Below are 26,320 nucleotides of genomic sequence, written 5' to 3' on the forward strand. Positions count from 1 at the left end.
AGGAGATGGTGGGAGACCTGGTTGTGGGGCAGTGTGTTGTATCATGTAAATAAATAGCATGGACTTGCCCCCCCCCCACAAACTGTTTATGTAAAGAGGAGATGGGGGGAGCCAGCCATTGATGTCACAATCGTGCCATTCAAGGTAGTTGGCACCAAGCCCCGACTGAGAGGAGGGGGCTGAGGAGAAAGTCTAGGCTCCACATATAGAAGAATTACTGGAAGCTGGTTTCTATAAGCAGATCCCCATGAAAAAGGCAGCACTGGGGTAAAATAAAACCTCCCGCCACTCTGGAGGAGAGAAACAATGGCCCCTGGAAAAAACAGGTGGTAAAAATAGAACCAAGGCCCTCCCCATCACAAGGCCAAGGGGACAGACCGGCTGGGGTCCTGTGGCCACCCACACAGTCATATTTACAGGACACCTCATGCTGTCACATAGGGGCTGGACTTGTAATAGGATTGAGTTATTCTTACGAGGCTGGTGGTAGACTTTTTGGCAGTTGATTTCCAGTAGCTCCTGATAAGATCATCTGGGCGTGTGTGTGTGTGCGGGAATAGCGTTGCCAACAGTCCCTTACTGCAAGGGAGGTCCCGATATTGAAATAGAAAATTGCCCTGTCCTATACTAAATCAGTGCAGGGCACCTTGTATCCCGTCTCGCAACATATTACAAATATTCTCATTATGCAAAGCCAGTTTGATTATTCCCTTACCGTCCAATGATACAGAGTTTGTAACATGAGCCAATGTCATAATGCAGAGCCAGTCCCATGATTTACTGAACCAATTTACCTATAGCACAGAGGTTCCCAAACTCTGGCGCACGGCCCCCTGAGGAGGGCACAATAAGATTATCGGGGAGGGGGGGCCACACTGAAAGGCTGGAATTAGTAGGGGGCTGTCCGGTGGGGGAAGTGGACAGGGCTCTGGGCAGGGGCTTGGTTGCTAGGCCCAGGCTCCCTGCCTGCCTCGCTCCCCAAGTCTGCAGCAGCTCCCGGCCAGAAGTTACGCTCCTCTGCTGGGGACGTGGGCAGAGACTCTGCGAGCAGGGAGGCCACACCCCAGCAGTACTGACCCCTCTGCCAGGCAGAGCCCCTTCCTCACCCTGGCCCTTCAGTGCATCTCCAAGGCCTGCGGCCCCGTCCACTTGCTCTGCCAGACAGAGCCTGAACAGGGAAAGCTGGGGTCAGCAGGGGGCCCTGTCCAGCGGGGGTCAGTACTCACGGGTGAATCTCTCCACTCCCCGCCTTTCTGTGCTGCCCTGTTCGCTTCCAGGATCGGGTCCTGGCAGCCCAGACTGCCTGACTGCTGCAGGGAGTGGAAGGTTTCCTCTACTGCCATGTGATTAGTACCCCCACCCCTGTGGTGGTGGGCACCCCACCCCGGCCCCGTGGGCACAGGCCACTCCCCGCTAGGGGTGCTAAGAAAACAGTCCCGTACTTTTGAATTACAGTGTTGGCCACCCTATGTGTGAAGCTCTGCCGATATCACAGAGCCCGCAGCCCAACCGCCACCGGCTCCTCCGAGCAGGGTCAGCCTGGGTGACCTCTAGGGAAAAGCCAGGCTCTGGCAGGAAGCGGGATTCAGCAGCGCGTGCAATGCCATGCGGATGGCCCTCGGATGGTGCTGGGAGAAGGGTTAGGTGCTGCTGGAGGGTCTCTCTGTTCATTTGTCCATCCATTACTGTGGTTAACTCCTCAGAGTTTTCCATCCCGTACTTGGTATTGTGGGGTAACGGTTTAGGGGGCAGTGTTCAAACTTGGTCCCTGCAGTTTGGCACCTGAAGCCAGATTTAGGAGACTAACTCTAGGCACCCCAGATTGGTACAGATTAATGCCCCAAGTTTCAATGTCTGAGGGCCCCCCCCTGGACTGTCTTGAAACGAAAAAGCTGGCAGAACTCGCTGGCCCCTGAGCTCTGTGTGTACAGGTGTGTGGGCAGGAGTGCTCTGTGTACTTCAAGAGTGGCCAAAGCGCGCCTACTAGCCTGCAGCACACCTTGCCATTGCCTTAAGTGTTCATTCGGCAATGCAGCCCCTGGAGCATGTGCGGCTTCCCCGAATCTGAGCAGAGGAGAGCTGGCTTCTCTGTGGGCCACCAGGCCCGAGGGCTGGTGGCGGAGGTCGGGGGAGGACTGCAGTCTGCTCTGCTCCATTCCTGCTCGCTGTGGCAAGCTGCTGTGGTGGCGCTTGGTTGGGCAAAGTTTGGAACTTCCTGGGCACTGGGACTGGTTGAAACAAACTTGGGGCACCCCCCCCCCCCAGCCAAGCCGGTGGAAGGGCTCTCCTGGCTGCAGTGCCCAAGGCTTCCTTTGCCAGGCTGGATGTAGGGGGAGCTGAGGCAATGGCTCGGCAGTGGGAGGGCGTTTGTAGAGCGAGTTAGGGGGCGATGGAGGGAGGTTTCCAGTTAAATTGTGGGGAGGGGCTGCACAGAACCTGAAACAGCTGCAGGAGCCCATGAGACTCCCCGGCAGGCTCCTGTTTTCAGCGGCACGGAGCAGCTTCTGTGCCGCGCACTACGTGGCCGTAAACAGCACGCCAGCCTCGGCAGGGCCTGTGACAGGGAGCCCCCGGTGGCTGCAGGTGCAGCCGCATTGTCTGAGCTCACACAGGATGCACCAGCTAGGGTGGGGCGGTGGTTTCCCCGGGCCGCTGCACATGTGTGTGTGCTGTTGACAACAACCAGCGCGTCCACTGAAACTAACCCAAACCATCAGGGAAGCACACTCCAGCCCCCGCCTCTCGGAGGAGCAGCAGCGAGATGACCTTTCTCTCGTGGCTCGCCAGTCAAACTCATGCTTTTCCCCCCTGCACTGGACAAGGACTTGACTCCTGGCCCTTGGGACTTGAGAATCTGGGTCCTGATCTTCCCTGTACTGACCCTAACTCAAGTAGGCTCTCCTCCCAGGACATCAACACTCTTCAGTCCACTCCCTGGCTGCCTCTCAGCTACCTTCTAGCTGTGGTGGCCCGAACAGAGAGGTTGTGGAGCTTGGGTAGGTCTTTCCGCCTCCATCCTGTTCTTAACAAGCCATGCTGGGGTTGCATTATCTTCTCAGTTACTTCTGACATGAACGAGAGCTCCAAGTCCTGATAGGGTTCTCCTGACACTAATACTAGAAGGAGATTGGACTCTTTGCACAAGCGGGTGAATGGGGAGTGTGGGGGCATTGCATATAACAGTGTGTCTGCTCTGGGGGCCGAGGGGGAAAGGGGGGTGGGTATAGACCAGGTGTAATTGTCCTCACCAGTCCTCAGCAGGGTCCAGTTCAAGATGGAACATAGAGGCACAGGGACTGGGTCATACACGCATCAGCTGAGCATAGTCAGGGTTTCCTTCTCTCCTCCACCGATCCCAGAGGACAGAGCTGGCCCCTTCCCTCCCTGTCCATGTAGCGGCATCTCCCTGCCTGGGTCCAGGGGCAGCTGGCATGGAGTGCCCAACCCACGGGCAGAATGGTACCAAGCGGGTCGCTCACTCTCATGGTGACTTTCAATTTGTTTCTTGCTGTGTTTGGCTTTAGCTTAATCTGCAGAACAAGTAGCCCAGGCTGAAAAGCCTTTGGCTGCCCTGTGTGGCTGGCCCATGTAGATGTGGAAGTGAGGGTTCCTCCTCTCCCCCTCCCTGCCTGCCCAACCTGCTCAGCCGGCCTTCTCTGCACTTCACTGTGGTGGGGCACTGTCCGGAGAGCACCTAGCCTCATATGCATGAATGACGTTATCCCCATTCTCTCCTGCAGATGGGGCACTTCCAGTTGAGTGTGTCCTCAGCAGGAAGGGCCACCCCACCTGAGCGAAAGGTGCTGTTTGTGATCATCTGTGACAAGTCCTGTAGGGTGACAGTTCATTCGGCGGATCTGCACCCGACCTTTGTCTCGGTGAGTATTGTACCTTGAAACACATTAGCAGCATTGAGCGGAACGCCTAAACACACATGACCGTCAGAAGGAACAAAAGATGTGTCCCGGCTCCCATTGGCTTGTTCAGAACTTTCTCAAACTAATTCTTTGGGGTGGATGTTCTCCAGGCTCAGTCTTGCCTCATGGTGAGTGTTTTGAGACCATCTGAGTAAAATCTGATCCAGCCATTGCTGGCTGAGCCGAACATGGAACGTCTGAGCAGAACATCAGAGGAAGGAGTCATCACGGCTTCCACACTCAGCTCACGAGGGCCAGTCAGACTGAGTTCAGACTTTCCCCACAAATACACGTCAGGCTCTGGGCTCAGAGCGCGCCTGGAGAATTTCACTCACCAGGAATTTGCTTGAGAAGGGTCTGAGCAGCTGGAATGCTACCTCATACTAGCAAATGGGACAGCCTTGGGGTAGCACTGTGTATTGCTGGGTGGGAGCCTCCTTCATAGGTCTTGTCCCCAGGTCAGAAGGGAGTCGGAGGAAGGGCAGCCCATGGTGGGGGAGGTGGAGCCCATCACATCTCTGAGGACTGGCCCCCCGTGATTAAAGAGCAGCATTGTCCACCTTCATTATTGTTTTCAGGTATCACTGCAGCACTCTGAGGCCCCAGCTGAGCTCAGGGCCCCATTGTGCTAGGCACTGTACATATGCAGAGCGAGGGACACTCCTTGCCCTGAGGAGCTGGCAGTCTGAATATAGAGGATGAGAGGGAAAGTGACTTGCCCAAGGTTACCCAGCAGCTCAGTGTCACAGCTGGGAATAAGACTCCGATCTCCTTATCCCCAGTCCAGTGTCCTATGCCCTAGAATATGCTGCCGCTCCAGTCCTCCTTGGCTGAAAGGATGGTGGACACAATACAGGGCCTCCAGGGACAGGGATGTAAATCTATGAAAAATGGGGACCCCTTGGGCTCCCTACAGGGGTGAGAAGGCTGCCCCAATCAAGAAGAGAGTATCAGTCCCCCATTTTACATGTAGGGAAATTGTGGCACAGAGCAGTTCCGTGATCCTTAGACATGTCAGTGGCAGAGGCAGGAGTGGGGCTGGTTCTGCCAGCTAGCCAGGACAGCAAAATCCTCAGAATCTGTTTGTGTGCATGACTGTGGCCTGGTAGGGCCAGACGTTTGGAAGCGTGGCCCAGTGGTTAGTGGGCTAGCCTGGGACTCAGCAGACCTGATGTCAGGTCCTAACTCTGCCATCGACTTCTCGTGTGACCTTGGGCAAGTCACTGAGTCTCTCAATGCCTCAGTTCCCCCTGTGTAAACTGGGGAGAGCAGCCCTGGCCTGCCTCCTAGGGGTGTTGTGAGGCTAAATTAGAGATTGTGAGACACTCGGGTAAAATGGTGATGAGTGACATATAAGCACCATAGCTAGACAGAGCTGCTTATTGGACAATCTGAAGAGCCAGCTCTGAACAGAACCCAGGAGTTCTGGATCTACTCACTAGACAATACTACCGCACTCCATGGTAAGAGTCAACAGCATAAATGTTGTTGTCACTAACACAGGCTGGTGCCTTGACTCCCTAACCCCCCAATATCTGGCTTTGCTTCCCTTGGGAATTTGGCAGGTTGTGTCCCTGACTAACTCCACACCAACTCTCCTTGCCCAGGGAGAGACGCCAGCTGGGGACAAGAAGTCCCTTATAGGGAGGGACAAGTTATTAAAACAACACAGAAGAGTGCCCTAGATAGGAGGGTGGGGAGGAGCGCATGAAAGAAGGGGAGAAGGAAACGTCTCTGTCTTGTTTCTGTCTTGGTCTCTCGTTCAGGCTTTCTGGCTCCTGTGTCCTGTTGTTTGCCTTTGTCTGTCTGTGTTTTTTCTTGTGAGAATGGGAAGCAAACAGATGGCGGCATCTGGGAGAGCCGCTCAGCTCCTCTGGCTGGGTTGAGCAACGGGCCCCATGGAAGGGGGAGTTCTTGGCCAGTTAGCTGCTGGCCGCTGCCACAGCTGGAAGAAATCCTCCAAATTCCAAACCAAGCCCCCCAGGACCCATTAGTGTTGATAACAAACAGCAGGGGCGGGAGAGGGCGTGTGACCCCCCCATCGGAAACGTGCACTGCCTCCCTAGCTGAGAAGCCAAGTCCTGCACCCCTCATCCCCCTTCTCCTCCTCACGCAGAGCAGCTGCAAGGGCTCCAGGAGCCGGTGGGGGTGGGCATGGGGCTGGGGCCGGGGACTGGAAGGAATGCAGAGCTAGGACAGGAGGTGAAGAAAGGACTCGCGAAGGTCAGCACTGGCAGTTAGGCGGGGGCGGGGGGGCGGGCGGGTGCCACGGGCAGGGAGGGGCGTGTCCAGGCTGTTTATGAATAGTCATGGCACGGTTTGTACTTGGCACCAGAGGTGGCTTCAGAAGTCAGGGAGGATTTTAGGGTTAATAAAGGCTGACTTGAAAAGGTCCCGATTTTTCCTCCTGTCCAGCAGAGGTGAGAATCTGACCCCAATACACCCCACAGGGGAGGGAAAGAGAGGGCCCTGACCTCCATTTCCCAGTGAGGGGGAGACCAAAGCCCCATGCACCCAGCAAGTGGGAAGAGGGCCCGTGAGCCCCATACAACCAGCAGTGGGCCCTGAACCACTTACCTCTAGCAGCCAACTCCTGAGCCCTGTGCAGCCAGTAGCAGGCCCTGGGCCCCCTTCCTCTAGGACTCAATGCTATATGCCCAGCACTGGGCCACACCGCTTACTAGAAGATCCCTCTTCAACGCTGGTTTAATGTGAAGACACATGCCTAGCTTCCCCAGCCCGCAGTGATCCCCAATGCAGCACATGCCTCCCCAGCGGCACACAGGCTTCTGCACAGCCAAGGGGGACCCCCTTGTGGAAATGTTGGCAACGCAGCATTGGCTCACGGGCCAGGAGGGCGCGTGAGGGAGCCCTGGCCCGGTGCTCGCTGCAGAGGGCATGTGGATGCTTTGCTAAGGCTCCCATCGTCTCCTGGTTTGTGGTTAGTGGGCCCAACCTCCAGGTCAAAGCAGCCCATGCCTCCCTGCTACTCTCTGGGGGGCTTCCCCGATCCTGCTCCTCGGGAAGCCCTGGCTGCCAGGGCCCCCTCATCCCCCCATCCAGCCCCTTTCTGCGGCTGCCTTCCTGTTAGCATTGCCCACTGCGGGGCCCTTGGGCCCCTGCCTCCTCCTGGGAGCCAGGCCAGCACAGCCCCACAGAGTCAGGCAGCCGCGCAGAAGCTGTGGGGTGTGTGAACTTCAAAGGGCTGCATGAGAAATAGCTGATGATGAAGGGAACACCTGGGTTCATCCTCCCACCAACCTAAACCAGAGCTTGGCCTGCTGCTTGGGAGGTCCCTGGCCCTTCTCTCCTGCTGGGTCTCCCCGTAGGGACCTCCCGGGCGCTATACCGCGTCTCTCTGTCTCCCTCTGGCGTCTGAGACAGGAAGTGCGTTGTCAACAGGTGAGCAAAGCCTGCAAAGAGCCCCCCCCTTGTGAGGGGTCCGTGGGCAGCGGAGAGGAGCAGGGATGGGATGGGAGGAGCTACCCATCCCTTCTGTACTGTGCTTCTGCATTGGGGCCCCAGCACAGCGCTCTGCCTCTGGGTGCAGGAGAACCTGGCAGGGAGCCGGGGAGAGCTGCAAACAGTTTCAAAACTCCAGCACCTGGGGCAGTCTGGGCCACTCCCAAGGAAAGCTGGGACTCATCCAAAGCATGGGGCTGAGCCCCAGGAATAAGCTTGGCCTGTCAGAGATGAGTTGGCAGCATCCAGGGAGCGGCTGGCTCCCCCAGAAAATGAGAGATCATTGCCACCCTCCCTTTGGAGGGCGGGGGGGAGCATTAGCTCCCCAGAGTCCCACCCAGCAGCTCCCTGCCTCCCGCAGCGCGCCCCTCCCCCAGACTGCCCCTTCCCTGCAGCTGGCCTGTATCCCCCGGCCTCCCGCAGCGCGCCCCTCCCCCAGACTGCCCCTCCCCCCAGCTGGCCTGTATCCCCCTGCCTCCCGCAGCGTGCCCCTCCCTCCAGCTGGCCTGTATCCCCCTGCCTCCCGCAGCGTGCCCCTCCCCCCAGCTGGCCTGTATCCCCCTGCCTCCCGCAGCGCACCCCTCCCTTTGGCTCAGGCCCTGTGCTTGGCCCTGGCTGGCTTTCCCCTCTGGCCCTGGATCTGAGCAGAGGGCCAGTCTGAGCAGCGAGTGACGCACAGAACTTGAAAAAGCTCCCGTTTCCTCTGCCTGTTTGGAGGAAGGTCAGGGATGGGATTTGGCTCCAGTGAGCTTGGCTGGGGCTGGGAGCTTTGTTAGCAAACTACACCTCCTTCCTATTTGTGTCTAATAATAACCCGGGCTGACAATGGCGGAGGCAGGGGCAGGGTGCAAAGGGCTATCAGATCGAACATGGCACCACTCCTGCCAGCGGCCCCTCCACTGATCCCCCCACGCGCTGCCCTGGGGGAAGTGAAGGGCCAGCCCAGCTTCCTGGCTCCCTTCCCTGGCATGTGCTCACCCAGCAAAGGTGACCTAGGGGCTCAGACAGGCTGGATGCCGGCTCCGCTGAATGTTCCTGGAAAATCCCAACGCCATGCCAGCTGATTCAGCCTTCCTGGGGGGCCGCCAGAACCCAAGCGCAGCCAGGCTGCCGATGTGGTACCTGGCTGGGATTCGGTGTCTGAGGAGAGACCCCTCCCGCAGGGCTCTAATCATCCCCGTGAGAGCTGGGCCGGGCCGGGCCGGCTGGGCAGCCGGGGCAGGGCGTTGCCTACATGTGTGCCTGCCCTTTGCCAGAGTGGCCAGGGAAGTTGCGGGGTCTTGGTATCTGGTTGCTTGGTCACCCTTGGGCCCGATTTCCAGAGACGGGAGTGCTCTCGGGTCCCCTGGACCCAATGGGGCGTTTGGGGCTAGCCTGATATTTGGTGGGATGTGGGCCTCTGGTTTCGCCCCAGCAGGGAGCCCATCACCCGTCGGGGCGGTCGTGTCCATTCGATTGCTGGCTTTGTTTTTTTCAGAATAACATGGTCAGTGGCGTCATATGCAACGTGTCAAGCGCCTTCGAGCATATCAGTGATGCGCTGCTTGTGCAACGAGTGAAAGAACACTACGAGGGCATCACGTCCTTCACCAAGCTGGAAAACCCCAACCACATCCACTTCCGAGTGGGCGAAGGTGGGTCCTGGACGTGCGTGGGGCTGGGAGCTGGCATCCACTGTGCGGTGATGTGCTGTCACCCCTTGGAGGCTCCACAGTACCCAGCTGTTGCTCTGGTTCACTCTCACACGATCAAAGCAGGGGCAGGTTTCAGGGCAGCACGTGGCTCCCGACCTCCTTGGCGGGCCGTCGCTGGGGCTGTTAAAAGAAACAATCCGTTTTTACCGTGAAAAGCCACGCTGGCGAAAGACCTTTCCCGACTCAGGCTTAGACTTTCATTGAAGGCTTACTAAGGATATGGCAGGTTTGTTTTTTTGTTAGTGCTGTGGACTTCCTCAGAGCAGTGGCCTGTCCATGCCAGCTGGCATCTCAGCAGCATGCACTCCCTTGCAAGCAGCGGTTCGTGTTGAGTGCTGCCTGCAGGCGCTGGTTTGGAGCTAGTCAAGCAGAGGCTGAGTTGATAAGGGAGGAAGGGGATTCTCTGGACAAGACTCCTTGATACCAAATGGTACCGCTGAGAATCTCAGCACCGTGTGTGTCTAAAACCAGCCGCTCTGACTCTTGTGGAACGCAGGAAGCAATGGGCCACATTGAGCCATGGAGTAAGAGGTTGCACCTCTCACGGGAGTCAGCAGGAGCTGTGTCCATTTCTACCAGGGCTCAGTGTGTTGCAAAGTAGCAGTGAGGGGCATTGTAGCCCACGTCAGACATCCCCGCTCCGTCCCATACACTGGCCTGGAGACCAGGCCCCTGTGAGGTTGGGGCAGGAGGTCACTGCAGCTCAGCAGAGGTCCCCACGCTGGAGAATACGGTTGATTTTTCTTCTCTCCCCCAGATGCTAGCAGTCCAGAGGACTGCATCGTGCAGTCTGGGTTCAGTGCCCGGCGGTACCTACAGACCGAGTTCTTAGTCCAAGAGGTTAAAGGCTGCACCAGCCCCACTGCGAAGAAGGGGAAGGAGGCTCACATCTTGCACGTGCAGCAGGGCCCAGAGGAGACCAGGTAATCGGTGTGCTTCCAACCCCGTCACCTCGCGAAGGGAGGGGTCGGAGCCTTCTCCACCCCGGGCCTCCCCATCAGAATACACCTGAGGCTGGCTGCAGGTTCTTCCCTAGCCGGGGGAGGAAAGGAAAGGGGGCACCTCTTAAAGAGGCAGCCCCGGCAGTTGGGCCGAGAGCCGCAGCGCAGGGTAGCTAAGCTCACTGCGCTGCCAGGGGGTGTATGCAGTGGGGCTTCACTTAGGAAGGGAGCCCCTCCCCCCAACACACACATGCTGGCTGGGTCCCAGCAATGGGGCCGAGAGTACGTCTCGAGGCTTGGTCTGGGGAGAAGTTGTTTAGAGGGTGGGCGGCGAGGCTCAAGGAGGGATTCGGATCTGTGAGCTCTAGGGACAGAGCTGCAGGTGTCGGGGGTCAGGGGAAGGAAGAGGGCAGATAGGGGTGATTTGGAGGAGGGTTGTGGTTCTCTTTGCCTGTTGGCAAGAGCCCAGTAGTGGTAAGAGTGATGACCAGGCTCCCGCCCTTGCTGTGGGGGTGAGGGGCGGGGGAGAGTGAGGGCTGGGGCGGGGTGCACTCTGGAAGGGGATGACACCTTGTGAGGGCCCAGGCCAGGGGGTAGAGCAGTGTGTGGTATCTCCCTCTTTGATGGAGGGGGACAGCTCCCAGTTAAGTGGGGGCTTGGCTAGGAAGACTGGGAGGTCAGTGGGGTGGGAGGTCTGGGGGGCTGGGAAAGGTGTGGAGGGTCTTGAAACCCACGCACTCTATCCAGTCTCCAGTGATGGCATGTTCCTCTCTGGCTAGGCCCATGTGTGTGTGAGGGACAGAGAGAGAGAGGACCACGTGGCATATTTTGTTGCTGGCAAAAGAGGCCCTGAAGCTGCGGAGAGCTTGTTAGCAGAAGAGGCCTACCGTGGGAGGTCTTTGTCCAGGGGGCCCAGCTGTGGCCGAGAAAGTGGACTAACCACAGTGGGAGGCCATGTTGGTTCATGAGCCCATCAGTTTATTCTGGGGTTTGCATTGTAGCTCTCAGCCTGTGGAGGTGAAGGTGAATGTGGTCTGCCCCGAAGCAAAGCTGCTGCAGGATCTGAAAATACTGCTGATCCTCCAAAGCCAACCCAACGTGACCTGGAACATTGATACGCAACGCACTGTGAGCATCATGGTAAGGCAGGAGGGAAATGCTGACAGGGAGCTCATATTTCTGTGATGCCTTTCAGCTCAAAATGTTCACCTGAAAAGCAGCCACCTCTGGGGTGGAACACAGCAGTTGTTTTATAAAACCCAGCCATGCTGCAGAGCAATCCAGGATGGGCAGTGAAGAGTTCTGTGTCCAACGGAAACAGCAGGAGGAGTTTAGGGAAGCAGACTGTCACTGAGCGAGAATCTGGCCAGGACAACGGGCTTACCAGCCCTACTCTGTGAAAAGCATCCTGGGATGTTGAAAGGCTGCAAGTGGCCAGGACCTCTGGCCGGCACTCAGACGAAAGGTGGTACCTGCCAGCAGCACAGAAGTTAAAGTAAAAAGGGGGGGGGGACACAGCTTCCCCTCTTCTCCCTGGGTTGGGCAGGCAGTGCTCCCCTACGGCTCCCCAGCTCTGGCTGGTGCGGTGAGAGCACCCCCTCCTGTTTTGATCTATTTCAACCATTCACGCCACCTATTGACTCCCCGCTGCTATTTCTTGCCGGCCGTGCTGGAGTGCTCCACAGCCGTCTCTTGCCAAGGACCAGCCCGGCCTCCTGCAGCTTGCCTGGGTCCTGATGGCATCCCGGCACCAGAACAGACTGGCTTGTCCTAGTGACTCTCATCTGGGCAGTGGGGGGAGCTGGGGCCCTGCTTTAGTTTCGCCAAAGGGGCTTCATGACGTCCCGGGGGCCATGCCACTTCACCACGCGCAACACCTGGGCTCCTGCAGGCTTCGTCCTTAGGCTGCAGAGGATGCACTCGGTTGTGCCCTCATTGAACCTGACTGAAAAATGGCTAGCACCCCCGCCAGCTTCCGCCAGGTCTGTGATTGCTCGTGGGTCACAGACAAGCTTGCTAGCCGCCACCACCCCGCTCCAGCACATCAGTTCCTGACTTCTCCATCTCCCACCCTCCTATTCTCTCTCCTCCCTCTTCTTCTTCCACAGGCGTCTGGGAAATACTGGATCACCATATTCCCCTCCAAGGCATTGGATGAGAATGTCCTCCCTGACAATGAGCAGGGCCTGATTAGCTTGGCCCGCGAGAGAGGATTTGATGACATAGCTTCATATACAGACATCCCGTCTGCTACCCACGTGACCCTTGAGCTGCACAGATGTGGTGAGTCTACACTAGATGCTGCCTGGTGCCCAGTCACTCAACTCAGTTGTCAGCCGGGCTCTAAAGGTAGGTCTACACTGCAGTTAAACGCCCATGGCTGGCCTGTGTCAGCTGACTCAGGCTCTCGGGGCTTGGGCTACAGGGCGGTTTAATGGCGGTGTAGACCTTCGCGCTCAGGCTGGAGCCCAGGCCCTGGGACCCATTGCGGGGTCTATGCCGCCATGAAACAGCCCTGTAGTGCGAGCCCAAGTCAGCTGACATGGGCCAGCCGCGGGTGTTTACATGGCAGTGTAGACATTTCCTAATGGCCCCGCGGGCAAAACTGCCCCGTGGTTCAAGAGGTTGGGAATGGGCTGCCGAGCCTCCCACCCCTGTGGTCACAGGCTCAGCTCCAGCCAGGTCAGTACTTGCTAAGCACTGTTGTCATCTGCTGGCTGCTTGGTGACCTCAGTCCAGATCCCAGCGAGCAAGTGTCCACATCAGAATTCGCACAAATTGTTCCCCTTATTGGCAGCCTCAAGAGAAGTGCCCAGGATTGGCTGGGCCATGGGGACTGAGCCCCCTGCCCTCCAGAGATGGCTCTCTCCAGCTCAGGGCTAAGGCCCAGTGGTGGGGCAGCATATGGGAAGCTGGCCCTGCTTCTGCCTGTGCCCTACCTTCCCTCTCCAGAGCTCAGTCTGGCACCTTTCCCCAGCACTAGATCAGACCCCCTGGGTTCTATCATCACCTGCATTGTGAGGGTGACTCTTGAGTTTGCAAAGACGTCATCCCAGCGAGTTCATCCTTGTAGATACCAATAGCCTCTCTCTGGGCTGCCGAAGGAACTGAGCTGTTCCAGTCCCTGCCCAATGCTGTCCTGATGTTGATTTCTATAGAACCAGAAGTGAACACTCCACCACCAACACCTGCACAACACCCTGAGACCGTCAATATTGTTCAAGCATTTTTCAGTCTGTCCCGACCGTGGAAGTGCATGGACGACTCCATTGAGATAGTCATGCTGAAGACGACCTTACAGGTGGGTGACTAAGCTGGAGCGCGCAGGCTTGAGAAATCACATGCTCTGGACAGAACTGTGGGAAGAGAACTGGGACCCGGGAGAAGGGTTCTCGGTGTCTTGCAGAGCTGGGCTCTTGGTTTCTTCCTGTCTCCGACATTTGGACGCTGGGGGTCAGAGGGTTCTGCCTTACTCTGCCCCTATGGACGGGGGAGAGAAGCAACAGAGGGATCAACCACACGTTTTCCCCAAGCAGGGGGCGCCGGGGGGAATCTGGGATTCTGCCTGTAACAGGTGATGGATACATTGGTATCTTTCTCTTAGGGTTTAAATGTCCACATCACGGATATCACATTGCAAGACCCCCATTGCAGAGCCGAACAAAACAAAACTCACTTTGTGCTGAAAAGGTATTTGGGGGACTGCCACACCGAACTGAAGAGGGGAAGCCAAGCCAAGAATAAGGTCAGTGATAGTCCAACATGGTGCTAACGTCTACGTTCTTATCCCCGTGAACGGCTTGGTGTTACAGTCTGCCCCCACCCGCACCCCCCAGCACACTGATTCTTGATTTGTTGCTCAGAGATATTGCCCCCCTCCCCCTGCTGCAGAGATTCCTGCTGTACAGAATTGCCAGGGTATTGATCTGCCGTCCTCGCTTGGGCAGAGATTTCAGGTGTATTTCACTGAGACTTTGTCACCTTCAGGCATCAAGGAAACTCCTAGTGTATTTCACAGCATGGGACTGTTAGAACTCATTTCTGCCTCCACTGAATGGGTGTTTGGCCATTGCCATCAGTGGGAGCGGACTCGGGCTCTTAGCCACTGGCCTTCTAGCAAGTATTTCACTTAATTCCAGCCCCCTTTTCTAATGCACTGGTGGCCTGATGTTCAGAGCAGCTGATCACCAATAACTCTAACGTCAGTCACTGTAGCCGTGGGCACTCAGCACTTTTGAATATCAGGCTAAGTCTTAATAATCCTGCGAGGGCCAGCCAGGTAGCAGGATGTAGTCAAGACATCTCGAGCGACATGCTGGTGTTCTGCATGCCAGTTCAGATTTCTCCATTTCAGCATCCATGCTGTTAGACGGTTCATGGGTTTGCACCTTGCCACTTCCCCACCCCAACCCAAGGGTGCTGCTTTTGGCTCCTAGTAATTGTGGAAAAATCAGATTTGGTCAAAACAAGGGACTCGGTGGAAATGTTACCTGCTAAACAGCCCTTGGCTGTCTGCTCTGGCTTTGCTAACGGAAGTGACATTTGGGCAAGTTGCATGAAATAAACAAATTGCCTTCCTGGAATGAAACCTACATGAGCTGTCACTCTTGGCAAGTGATCCCTGCTGATCACCTTTAAACAGCTAAAGACCATGGCTTTTTTATTTATATAGTGATGTATATGCATACGTGTCTCTTGCCCTGGAAAGCTTCCTCCCAAAGGACTCTGCCTGCAAACCACAAACACTCACTCACAGGAGCCGGCTCTCACTTCATTTCTCTATAAGATGTGCTCCGTTTCCTAGCAAAAAGCCGTTGTTTTTATCTGCCTGCCAACCCTGCAGTCTGACTGCAACTTGGTAAAGCATTATGTTGCCGATGCACGAATAGCCTCCAGCTCCCTCTCTCAGAGCTGTATGGGTCTGCAGGGCTGAGAGAGGGGAAAAAAAGCAGTGAAAGCGTATCGTTGTCACTAGAATAAGCAGATATGAGTCTCTCCATGCTGGGAGCAAATTAGCTAAGTAAGAAGGTGCCTTTTTTGCCTAGTTGCTTTTTGCACTAGAACCTTGCTTTAAAGAAATGGATCCAAATTGTCCTGTTGATTAACAAATGTGTATAAGGAAGGCCAAGGGGCTGATGTTGTCCTGAGGAAGGTGTGAGGCCCTTAAGAAAAGAAGGCAAACCCTTAATGCCATTCGGAATTGCCATGGAGTATCCATTAGTATCCATGGAGTATCGATTTAGATAATGACATACAGAGTACACTTGTTTGCGGACGATACCAAGCTGGGAGGGGTTGCCAGTGCTTTGGAGGACAGGATTAAAATTCAAATGGATCTGGACAAACTGGAGAAATGGTCTGAAGTAAATAGGATGAAATTCAATAAGGAGAAATACAAAGTACTCCACTTAGAAAGGAACAATCAGTTGCACACATACAAAATGGGAAATAACTGCCTAGGAAGGAATACTGGGGAAAGGGATCTGGGGGTCGTAGTGGACCACATGCTAAATATCAGTCAACAATGTGACGCTGTTGCAAAAAAAGCGAACATCATTCTGGGATGTATTAGCAGAAGAGTTGTAAGCAAGACACAAGAGAAGTAAGTCTTCCGCTCTACTCCGCTCTGATTAGGCCTCAACTGGACTATTGTGTCCAGTTCTGGGTGCCACATTTCAGGAAAGATATGAACAAATTGGAGAGACTCCAGAGAAGAGGAACAAAAATGATTAAAGGTCTAGAAAACATGAGCTATGAGGGAAGATTGAAAAAAAATTGGTTTGTTTAGTCTGGAAAAGAGAAGACAGAGAGGAGACATGGTAACAGTTTTCAAAGTACGTAAAAGGTTGTTACAAGGTGGATTGAGAACAACTGTTCTCCTTAACCTCTGAGGACAGGACAAAAAGCAATGGGCTTAAACTGCAGCAAGGGCGGTTTAGGTTGGACATTTGGAAAAAATTCCTAACGGTCAGGGTGGTTAGGCACTGGAATAAATTGCCTAGGGAGGTTGTGGAATCTCCATCCTTGGAGATTTTTAAGAGCAGGTTAGACACACCTGTCAGGGATGGTCTAGACAATACTTAGTCCTGCCATGAGTGCAGGGGACTGGATTAGGTGACCTCTCGAGATCCCTTCCAGTCCTATGATTCCATGATTAGCATCAATAGCAAGTTCTGGTAATGAAAGGCTATTCGGGGCAGGTACCCAGTACCAATGTCCATTACATCCGTTAAGCCAGTGGTTCTCAACCAGGGATCCAGAGCCCCCCTAGGGGTGGCCGCAAGCAGGTTTCAGGGGGTCCGCCACGCAGGGCCAGAATCGGACTCGCTGGGGCCCAGGGCAGAAAGCCCAAGCCCTGCCGCCTGGGGCTGAAGCCGAAGCCTGAGCAATGTAGCTTTGCGGGGGCCCCTGTGGTGTGGGGCCCCGTCAGGTGCCCAGCTTGCTGTCCCCTAGCGCCGGCCCTGGATTTTACATGCAGCAAAGCAGTTGCTGTGGCACAGGGGGGCCGTGGCGTTTTTATTGCATGCGGGGGGGGAGGGGGAGGCGGGGGGGCCTCAGCACAAAAAAGGGTTTTGCAAACCCTTGCGCTAAGCAACTAAAATGGACTCCGTCGCTTCCAGAACTGTCCCTGCGTTTCACGCCACTCCTAGGCAATTCCAGTAAAGGACCGAGCTTAATCTGCATGTCTCCAGCTGCCCGTGGCTCCAGCAGGCAGGGGTGCCCGACCCTAGCCCAGCCGAGAGCCAGTCGCAAGGGCCTGATTCGGTGGGGTGCTGAGAACCCTCAACCCCCCCATTAGCTTTGCTGGAGGTTGAGGCTGCTCAGTACCTTGCAATCGCGACACCCGAACTTGCAGACAAGTAGGCCGCAGCTGCCAGTTTTGTCTTTAATACAGAGGTGGCGTGCAGAGACTGCAAGTCCAAGCATGCCAAGTGGCACAGTGAACTCAGTGGCCAGAAACCACACTGTCTTCTGGACTTTTAACCCTTTTCTACCCCCCAAATGATTGGCTCCCACCTCTGAAAGATACGCGCGGCGCTTCGGGAACCAGGTGCCAGAGCACTGTCTGCTGCATCAGTTCTGTGAGCCATTCACCAGCGTCTCACGTTCTTTCCGTTCTCTTTGTGTTCCCAGCTGATCCTGACACTGGCTTCATCTCTGGAGAAAGTCGAGGTAAGAGGAGTTTGTTGTTTAATCTCCAAGGCTCCAAGCTGTTTCCGAGAGGACAACTCCTGGACAGCAGGAGTCCCAGGCTGTGATTCGAGAGGATTCTTTCCTTCTCTCTTTCAGTCACGCTTTGCTCCTCCCCACTGCGCCAGAGAAATCCCGGTGATTAGGGAACAGTCTTCCTTCCTCCCGCCCTGGTAGGGGATTGACAACAAAACCCGTCGGAGGGGAAGCGAAAGCGTTTGCCATTTGCTCACGATGCAGCTAGAAGTGACTGTAGGGTGACCAGAAGTCCCGGTTTTATAGGGACAGTCCCGTTTTTTGGGACTTTTTTTTTATATAGGTGCCTATTACCCCCCCACCCGCACCCCTTCCCGTTTTTTCACAGTTGCTGTCTGGTCACCCTAAGTGACTGAGACGGCCGAGTTCTCGTGGTGCAGCAGAGAGCATCCCTCCATTCCAGAAGCAGTAGAGATAAGTACAGGATTTCTACCATCCTGGGGACTGACTGGCGTCACAGATCCCAGTGAGTGCCCCCTTCCAGCCACTCGTCAGGACTGCTGCGAGGGGAATCCGAGCCACTGCTGTTCTGGATCCCCAATGCTTCAAGCCCATGGACCCCAAATGGAGTCCTGCCACTGCCCCATTCTCGGGGTCCCTAGGCTCGCTCTCAGACCACAGACCCTCTGTCTGGCAGCCCCCTCTGAGGGCTGGAACCCATTGTCCAGCTGCCTACCCACTCTGGATACGGCCCTGACCCCAGTAATTAAACACACCCCTCTTGCAGAACTTCACCCTAAAGGTGTGACGCTTTGGGGGGCCTGCAGTTGTGACACGGTCGACACGCGCACACTCTGCCAGTCTAACATTGGCATGCTGTTTGTATTGAATCATGCAATTCACCGGCGCATACAAAACAATAAAACACCCTAAATGCCATGTCCCTCTCTAGCTCAGCCTGCTCCTGTGGGCCCTGGGAGATCACCTGTGTTCTGGCAGGCCAGGGCTGCCACCCTTTGCCTATCCCACCCCTGCCGCAGCCTCCCATCCCTCATCTTAATCTGATGCAAAATGTCTCCTCCAGTCGCTCTCCATTCCCCCTGTGAGTCCCTTTAGAGGCTCCTGCTTCTTTTGTTCTCTTCCCGGTAACTTCCATTCCTCTCAAACCCCCTCCCTTCAGACAAGAGGAGGCAACGGCGTCTCCCAGCTAGACCAAACCCATGGTCCCGAGGTGTTCAACTTTGCTGGGGGATGGTTGAATTTTGATCACTCGCTGTTGTCTCTGGCCTGGCAGAGACATGACACCACCCCGCTAGCTCATGGGGATCCGCACACATATGGGCCTTCCGCCGTGCATGAAAGCAGACAGGACCCCCAAATTGTCACACTGGCTCAGGAGCCGGCAATCTGGAAACCTGTAGCTGGCTGCCACTCGCCCCAGCTCCCCAGATTGGCCCTGCCCAAGGGTTCCTCAGACTGCGGGACCTGGAGCAAGTGAAGCGAGGAGAGGTAGGAACTGTCTCATGCAGGTTCCGGGAGCCCCATGCCTTGAGTCACTGGCCAGGACAAAGCAGGGAGGAATACGCCATCGGGAACAGACCTGCCCAGGCCCTTGGGGCAATGGCAATTCCACCCTCACTTCTCTGCTTCCACACCTCTGACCGTGGAGCAGGTTTCCGCCTGGTTATAATGAACCAAGTACACAATAAGTTCTGAACAAACTGCCCTACACAGACACGCACTCTTGAATAGCCAGAGAGAGGTCAAAGGTGAGACTAGGAGCCAGATGTCCGAGTTGTTGGCAGGACTGTTCAGGGGTGGGAGGAGGGGAGCATTAAGGCTGTAGCCCTCTGGGATGCTGCATCAGGAAAAAGCACCGGAGTGGGGGGAGGTATATCCGTTGTCGCTGAAATAATCGTCCCTTTTCTGAGGTATTCCTAAGGCACCCATCAGTGCAAGGCCTCAGGGCTGGCTCCGGGAGCTTAGATTTCTGCAGTGATGCACAGTGGGCGCCCAGTGCCCTGCGGAAGCCCTGTCAGAGCGACAGCAGCCTGGAGCTCAGCCCTGTCTCCTTCCCACGTAGGTGCCGTTGGAGTGCAAACTGCCACAGGAGCTCCAGTTGCAGCTTTACCGGACCCAGGACTTCAAGTGGCCTTCTACCACCGTGCTGGAAGTCAACAAAGCTGCTTATGTCCAGGTATTGGGCATCTCTCCCATCTTTGCTGGGCCCGGCTGGTGCCAGGCTTGGCTGGGCTGAGTTCATGAGACCGGGTGAGCAGCTAGAAGGCTCCAGGCCACTTGGAGAGTGGCTTTGCATAGCCCGTCCCTGCACCTTGGGGTGTTTGTTCCCTGCTGTGGCTGTAGAGTGAGTGATGCCGTGGGAATGGGGAGTTAGTGCAGGAGCCTCTTTACCCCTGGAAAGCTGGGATGAAATCCCAGTTGGGCTCTGTGACTGGAAGTCATTTATGCACCCGCTTGAATGAATCCCCCGGCTTGGCAGGCTTTGGCTGAGAGAGGCCCAGGCCAGCACTCACTGTATGGGCTTAAAACCAAGTGTTAGATAGACACATCTGATAGATGTGTGGGGCTGGGACAGGTGTAGCCCCCCGGTCCCTTAGCTAAATGCCTCACGGAGACAATTACAGGCATGACTGAAACCAGTGAACCAGGTCTGGTGGGGACCGTTGCCCTGTGGGGGCAATGGTTGGTCTGCTGAGGTAATTAGCTCAATCAGGGGCAGCGATACAATTGATAGGAGCAGGAAGTGTGCGAGTCATGGCAGAGAAAGCTGGGTGGGGGGGGCGGCTCTTCCTGATACCTGTCTGCACTATGTTCCGCAGGGCTTGGCATCAAAAGGTGCAGATGGGCAAGCGCAACAACCTGTGTGTAAGAGACCGTGCAAATGGGCCAGGCAGCGGGTAGCTGAGCCAGCGCCCTGGGACGGGGCTAGGACGGGAATAGCCCTGGGGAGGGGACGGGGATCAGGCTGCAGCTCAGGGTTGAGGGTAGTCGGTAGAGCTGGCGTGGGAAGGAGTTTGCATGGAGCCAGCTGCACCCCCCGCCTTTGCTGCTCACACAAGTCGTAGCTACGGGAAGGGGAGAGCCGCTCCTAGGAAGAGAATTCCGGGGGAGAGCTAATTGCCAAGGACGGCATGTGACCATGGACCTGTTCCTGGGCCCGGCTGACCTGGCCCAAACTCCCGCTCCATGCCAACGCCACCTCCGCGCCCCACCCAGCCTCACTCCCTGTGTGCAGGCTTCAGTCTGACCGAGGCTGCTCCTGCAACCAGCTTCCTCCAGACACGAGAGAACGTGTGACAACCCGCTCCAGTCACCCGCACTTCAGTGCAGGAGGGGAGAGCCGTGCAGGCAGACCCGTGCCGGCCCAGCTCAAAGCAGCCGTGTAGACATGGCAGCACAGGCTTCAGCGCAGGCGAGCAACACGCGTACGAACCCTGGTGCGTTTGCACAGAGCGGGCTGAAGCCCACGGCGCTGCATCTACGCTGCTGTTTTCAGCGGTGCTCGCGGGGGGATGGCTGCACAAACCGCAGTCGCACCTTGGCTTACGGTGGAGGCATTCCCCCAGGGAGCGAGCGTCGCTGTGTTAGCTGGAGGCAGACTGTGCCCCAGAATGACCCCAGTCATACTATGCCCATGGGTATATACATTGCCCCAGTTAGGCGGGTACAGAGGGGTAAAGGGTGAGTGCAGGGGACGGGACTAGAATCGATGACCTCTCGAGCGCCCTTCCAGTCCTACACTACCCTTCGATGATAATCAGGTCTCTGATGACTCAGGCCTAGGTTTTAGTGGAACGTTTTTTCGCGTAAAGATGATAACATATCACTTAGCAACCTAGATCTCGTCAGAAGGCTCTGCCGGCCGGAAACAGAGCCATTTGGCTTGGTGTCTCTCTTATTCCCACATCCCGTCTGTAAGCATTTGATCATTGGTGACGGGTGCTGATAGCTCACTGGGGCCTTCCGGCTGGGGGAAGGTAAATAACTCGTTTTCCTCTCCTCTGTTCTCTTTGTGCCAGGATACACAGTGCATGTCAGACAATTGGCAGGGAACTGGTTCTTTGATTCCAGATGGTTCGGGCTGTCCCCTCCCTCTCCCCCTCCATCCACAAATCAGGTTTAGGGGTCAGCGTCTATCAGGGCTAATCATTTTTCCCAAACAAGGTGGCTCCAGCCTCTTCATGTGGTCATAGCTTCCTGCTCAAACTCTTCGGGCTCAGGAATTAGGACTCTAGATTTCCTGACCGTTTATCAGTCAAATGAAGGGTTGTCCGCAAACCCATTCTGTGCAAACTCTGCCGGCCATGTGGCTGTCATCAGCCTGACCCAAAGCCCAGGGAACAACGACAGTTGTTGGATCCGGCCCTTACAACCCGGCGCTGTCTGTACAGGGGATCAGAGCCAGGCCAGCTACAGCTGTGCATTAAACACTGCAGTTGCAGTGTGGGTTCTGGTACATTGGCCCAGACCAGAGAGGACAGGGAATTACAATGGTCTGAAGCCATGTTAGAAACCCAAGTATAAGGCAGTGGACTAACTCAGCAGGCAAGAAACGTGTGCAATCAACAAAGCTTTAATCCCCAGGGGTGATGCTTATATCATGAAAGCAAAGTATCTTACCCTGAGGAAAGCTCCCCACTGTGGGGGTTCACCTGTCCTGTGGTCACCGAGCGTGGAGCTCCCCCAACTCAGCAGCATCTTCCCCTCTCTCACTGGCCTGCAGCCAGACCACAGCCTTCCCCTTGAGCACCTGGGCTGAGCTAGAGTAACCCTGGTGCCGTGGGGAGAAGGTAGCCTCTGTAGATTCTTTGGGAGGTAGGTACCCAAGGGCTGGTGTCCATGGCATGGTGGTGGCTAAGATCTCCAGCAGCTGGCCCACCTCCCGCTCTCTCTGCTTTTCCTAGTACACGCAGCATTATTTGGCAGATCCCCTAACGCCCATGCCTTTGACAGCGCTTGGGGGCAATGAAGGTTTATTCTGCTTCTGCCATCCTGCCAATCCCTTCCTTCTGTGCTACTGTCCATTCCAACTGCCTGCGCAGGCCTGTTACTCCAGGGCAGGGTTTGCCGCACCATCACACCGCGGGAAGTGACTCCGCAGGGGAGTCGAGAGCGATAACCCACATTCACATGGCCAAATGAAAAGCAAAGAGAAATTAGAGAGAGGGTCATCCTGTAAAGAGTGGGTGAGAATCAACCTGCCTCGGGGTATAGTATGGCTCAGATACCGTTGGATGGGCTAGACAGTTGTGTTCCAGTGGGTCAGGCGGCGTGGAGCGGAGGATTCCTGGCTGGGCTGGTGACAGAAACCCTGCTAGAACTGTGCCACACCAGCGGTGTGTAGACAGGGTTGGAGTAGCCCAGTTCTGATCCCAGTGTGGACAGAGCTTCAATGCTTCCAGGGCCCACGCCTCAGAGAAGCACCCAGCCGGGTTGTACTCACCCATGAGGAAGCCACATCAACTGGAGACTGGGAGTCGGGGCTGGCTTGCCCCCTCCAGTCCTCAGCCTGTACATGGGTGGATCCTTTGGCTTCCTTCCCTGCCAGCCCAGATACAGAGCTGAGATGCAACCTCCGAGATGAGCTAACTGAACTCTCCTTCTCCTGCTGCCCCCTGCAGGTCTCGTTTCGGGCAGAGATTGCCCAGACTCGCCTGAAGGTGGAGGAGTGCTCTCTGCAGGCTGCTGGCGAGGAGCCTCAGCAGCTCCTGATCCAGCCTGTCACGGCGCTCGGCCAAGCAGTGACCGTCCTCAAGCCAACAGAAGCCACTCTGGGCCGGGAACTCCATCGGTTCAGCTTTGTCTACAGCCTGGCTGGGGGAGGGCCCTTTCCTCCTTGCGCCATCCTGTCGTGCAGAGTGACCTTGCCTTTCAACGTGAGTGTGGGGGCCGTCTCCTTCGTGGGCACCCCCAGGAGGCCTGGTGGCATGACCCTGGCCCAGGACCCTTTGCCCATTTGTCGAGCGAGGGGGCTGTTCCCACTGCCCTAGCAGGGGGGCAGGGAGGCACCGATGGAAGGTTTGAGGGATTCCATTCCCGTGTCCCGCTGGCTGGCTGGTGACGTGCAGCCCGAGACCAGACGACACACACATAAGGCTGGGTGGAAGTTAATGGGGCCTAGCTCTCGCTGCACCGCCCTGCTGAGCTGAGAGGGGTTTGCACTGGATCGCAGGGCCCAGCCTAGCCCCACTGCCACAGCCTTCGCACGGGGCACAAGCCGGGTGTGACGTCGCCTCCCTGTTCCCAAGAGCAGTGGAGCTGTGGCCAGGGGCACGTAGTGCATCTACTGGCCAAGAGCCCCAATGTATGTTAGAAACAGGAACGAATCAGGCTTCACACCAGTCCTGGGGATCAGTATCCCCATTTACAGTGGGAGAAACTGAGCCACAAGGAGGGGAATGAACCCCTGCCCCCCGGTCACCTGGGCACTGGTCCTGTGGCAGAGGCAGGGATAGAATCAAGGTCTCCTGCCTCCCTGGCCTGCACCTTAGCCACAAGGCCAGGGGTCTCTTCCCAGGGTGTCGCCAGGTGCTCATCCCTCCTGCTGTAGCCTTGTGACCAGCTGCTGGGGGATCCGTGGGGTACTCAGGGCTCTCTCGCTGGGCGGGGCAGAGATGTGCGCAGCTCATCTTAACCCTCTTGGTTTTCTTCTCAAAATCACAGGACAGCACCGTTGAGAGAAAATTAGAGGTGACGCTGCAGGACACCAGACCTCCACCTTCCAGTGAGTTCACAATCTCCTTGTCACGTCACGTCGGGTCAGAGCTGAGAGCTGGAGCCGAGCTACCCAGTGAGGGTGGATCAGCATGGAGCCCAGCCTGCACTGCCGTTAGATTGTCCCTGGTGCGAGGTGCAGGCAGACGGGTGGGAGCAGAGAGTGTCCCATAGTCCTTGCCGAGTTTCAGTCTGGTGAGGATCTTCTGGCAGGATTAGCGCCCTCCCTCGGCTGGAGAATGGGAGCTGGTTTAATGGGGACCAGGGTGACTAGATGGGAGAGAAATACCAGTTCAAAGAGAAACGTGGTTGCACCTATAGAAATGGGCTGAGTGGGGAAAGGAGTGATGGCTGATGGGACGCCTTGTAACTGGGAAGCAATGCCCAGGAGGGGATAGCAGGACCAGGGCTCAGTATGTTCCTCACCAAAAGGGGAGGCCCTTGAATGACTGTGAGACCTGGCAGGCTGGGATGAGCTGCCTTGCTAGCGGGTGAGATATGGACGAGGCTTCCGTGCGAGGAACTCCACGGGCCAGAGGCTGGCGGGAGCCATCCTGAGAACTGGCCATCTCAGGGTGCGTGGCTTGCGCAGGCCTCAGCAAGTGAGATGCCTTCATCCTGGTGGGGGGCTGGGGGGAAAGGGGCCAGGCTGGCACTGAGCCCAAGACTCAACACAGGCTTTTCCACGGCGCCGTCCCGCTGGCGCGCTTATCAAATTCCTGGCAGCTTCCTTCTGCTTTTCTTCCCCTCGTTTCTTCTTGATCTGCATTCCCGCTGTGGCTGTTGTGACAGAGCCGTGCAGTGTGTCAGCCGGTCTCCCCGGAGAGGGGTTAGGGGTTGCGGCTGGGCCAGGCGCTGACCTACAGGAAGTTGTGTACAGTGACTGTGCACCAGTTGTCTGCGGAGGATAACAGGCTGCAGGGGGTGGGGAAGGGAAGCGAAGTTCTGAGGTGAGCCAGAGCCCAAGTAAACTTGTCTTGGTGTGATAGGAAACAGCCCAACTTGGAGAGGACTCAGTCAAAAGAGCCTGGTGGCAATTGGATGCAATATCCTTTACTTCCTGTCCCAAACTCTTGTGTAGCCTTCCTGTGTTGCTGTTAAACCCCAGAGGTAGCTGCATTTCACTGATGTGTGCAGTGATTCCTAAAGCTAGCATTTGTAACGTGCCTTTGGGACATTCTGAACAAAGGCTGCTGCATGGATGTAGATGCATTATTGGTCCAGTTTGGTGTTTGCATTTAGTATCAACCACATCATTTTTATCCTCCCCACAAAATCCTGGAAATCAGAATCTCTGTGTGGGAGAAGCTCTTTGGAGGAGTTGATCTCTGATAGACAAATACAGTGTGGCCAAGCCTTGCCATTTTAATGCATGTCATGAGATGGTTAGTGTTTGTCTTCAAGCTCCAGCTCCTGGAGTCATAGGATGGAGGTGACAGGCTCAGCTTTCGTTACAACCCAGGACGTTTCTGGCTCTAGTGGCTGCAGAGAAAAGCTAGACAGCGTGACCCCTTACATCTCAAAACCCAGCAGGCAAAGTCAAGCTCCCAGAATGTGTTATTTTTAAGATGTCCTGATTTTGGGGGCTGGGGGGGGCTGGCTCAGGATTTCTGAAGCTTTGGGGTTGGCGATGCTGCACAGAGCTTTGTGCGAGGGCAGAGGTGTGGTGAGCTCGCTGGGGCAGGAGCTGTGCCTGCGTGCGAACAGCACCTGGCACAGGGCAGGTGCTCCCGAAAGACACAGACTTGGGGATGATAATGGACGGGTGACTTCAGCCCCTGGTGCCTACTGAGTAGTAGTTTCCTTGCCTGCCAGTCTCCCCCGGCTGACCCCCCTGAGCAGCCGCGAGGGGGGCGTCCTGCTGATGTCTCCCAGAGCAGTTATTCTTGCATTCACTCCATGCGAGGGAGCGTGGCCTGTCTTCCTGCCCAGCTGAATCCTTTCCAAGCAGGAATGAATCTTCAGCCCCATCCAAGAATGGATGATTTCCTGCTTTCCTCCCACCTTGGTCCCCTCTTCCTGCCTCTGTTTGCTCAGCTCCCCCAGGACGGCAGCACAACAAAGCAAGGAAAGGCTTTTGACACGCGCTAGCCCCGACTGGAATTCGCGCCGCACATCACACTCTCAAACACACACGTCTCACATCCCCGGGTGGTTTCATGAGTGCCGCAGCCCGGAGACAGACACAGGGAGGAGCTGCTGGGCTCAGCAGAGGAGAGCTGCTCCCTCTAGGGGGGGTGGAACCAGTGACTGAGAGGAGCCCAGGAACCATCAGCAGACCAAACCAGTGTCTACCTCTTCCAGGCCGTTGGCCTCCACCCAGCCACCTGAGCAAGGTAGGGCTTGCAAGGAACTGGGAGACCGTAGCAAGCCCAGAATAAATCAGAGCAAAGGCTTGATCGTA

The 26,320-nt window shown here is 56.2% G+C and overlaps 2 protein-coding genes across 3 annotated transcripts in view; one reads left to right on the forward strand and one right to left on the reverse strand.

Annotated features, from left to right (window-relative positions):
* Positions 1 to 26,320, forward strand: part of ENG (endoglin) — a 54,815-nt gene that overhangs the window by 24,272 nt on the left and 4,223 nt on the right. For both annotated transcript variants that reach the window (XM_073314756.2, XM_073314757.2), the window contains exons 3-13: positions 3,741 to 3,878; positions 8,857 to 9,013; positions 9,831 to 9,996; positions 11,016 to 11,154; positions 12,123 to 12,297; positions 13,173 to 13,315; positions 13,619 to 13,759; positions 17,149 to 17,187; positions 19,265 to 19,378; positions 22,824 to 23,078; positions 23,866 to 23,926. In XM_073314756.2, coding sequence (XP_073170857.2) covers positions 3,741 to 3,878; positions 8,857 to 9,013; positions 9,831 to 9,996; positions 11,016 to 11,154; positions 12,123 to 12,297; positions 13,173 to 13,315; positions 13,619 to 13,759; positions 17,149 to 17,187; positions 19,265 to 19,378; positions 22,824 to 23,078; positions 23,866 to 23,926 — 1,528 coding nt within the window. The remainder of the gene's footprint in view (positions 1 to 3,740; positions 3,879 to 8,856; positions 9,014 to 9,830; positions 9,997 to 11,015; positions 11,155 to 12,122; positions 12,298 to 13,172; positions 13,316 to 13,618; positions 13,760 to 17,148; positions 17,188 to 19,264; positions 19,379 to 22,823; positions 23,079 to 23,865; positions 23,927 to 26,320) is intronic.
* The window catches only part of FPGS (folylpolyglutamate synthase), a 43,106-nt gene continuing 24,767 nt past the window's right edge, over positions 7,982 to 26,320 (reverse strand). The window contains exon 16 of the transcript XR_012155297.2: positions 7,982 to 9,193. The gene's annotated coding sequence lies outside the window, so the exon portion shown is untranslated. The remainder of the gene's footprint in view (positions 9,194 to 26,320) is intronic.

The sequence above is a fragment of the Lepidochelys kempii genome, chromosome 16 (genome assembly GCF_965140285.1).
Source record: "Lepidochelys kempii isolate rLepKem1 chromosome 16, rLepKem1.hap1, whole genome shotgun sequence".
NCBI classification, from domain to species: domain Eukaryota; kingdom Metazoa; phylum Chordata; order Testudines; family Cheloniidae; genus Lepidochelys; species Lepidochelys kempii.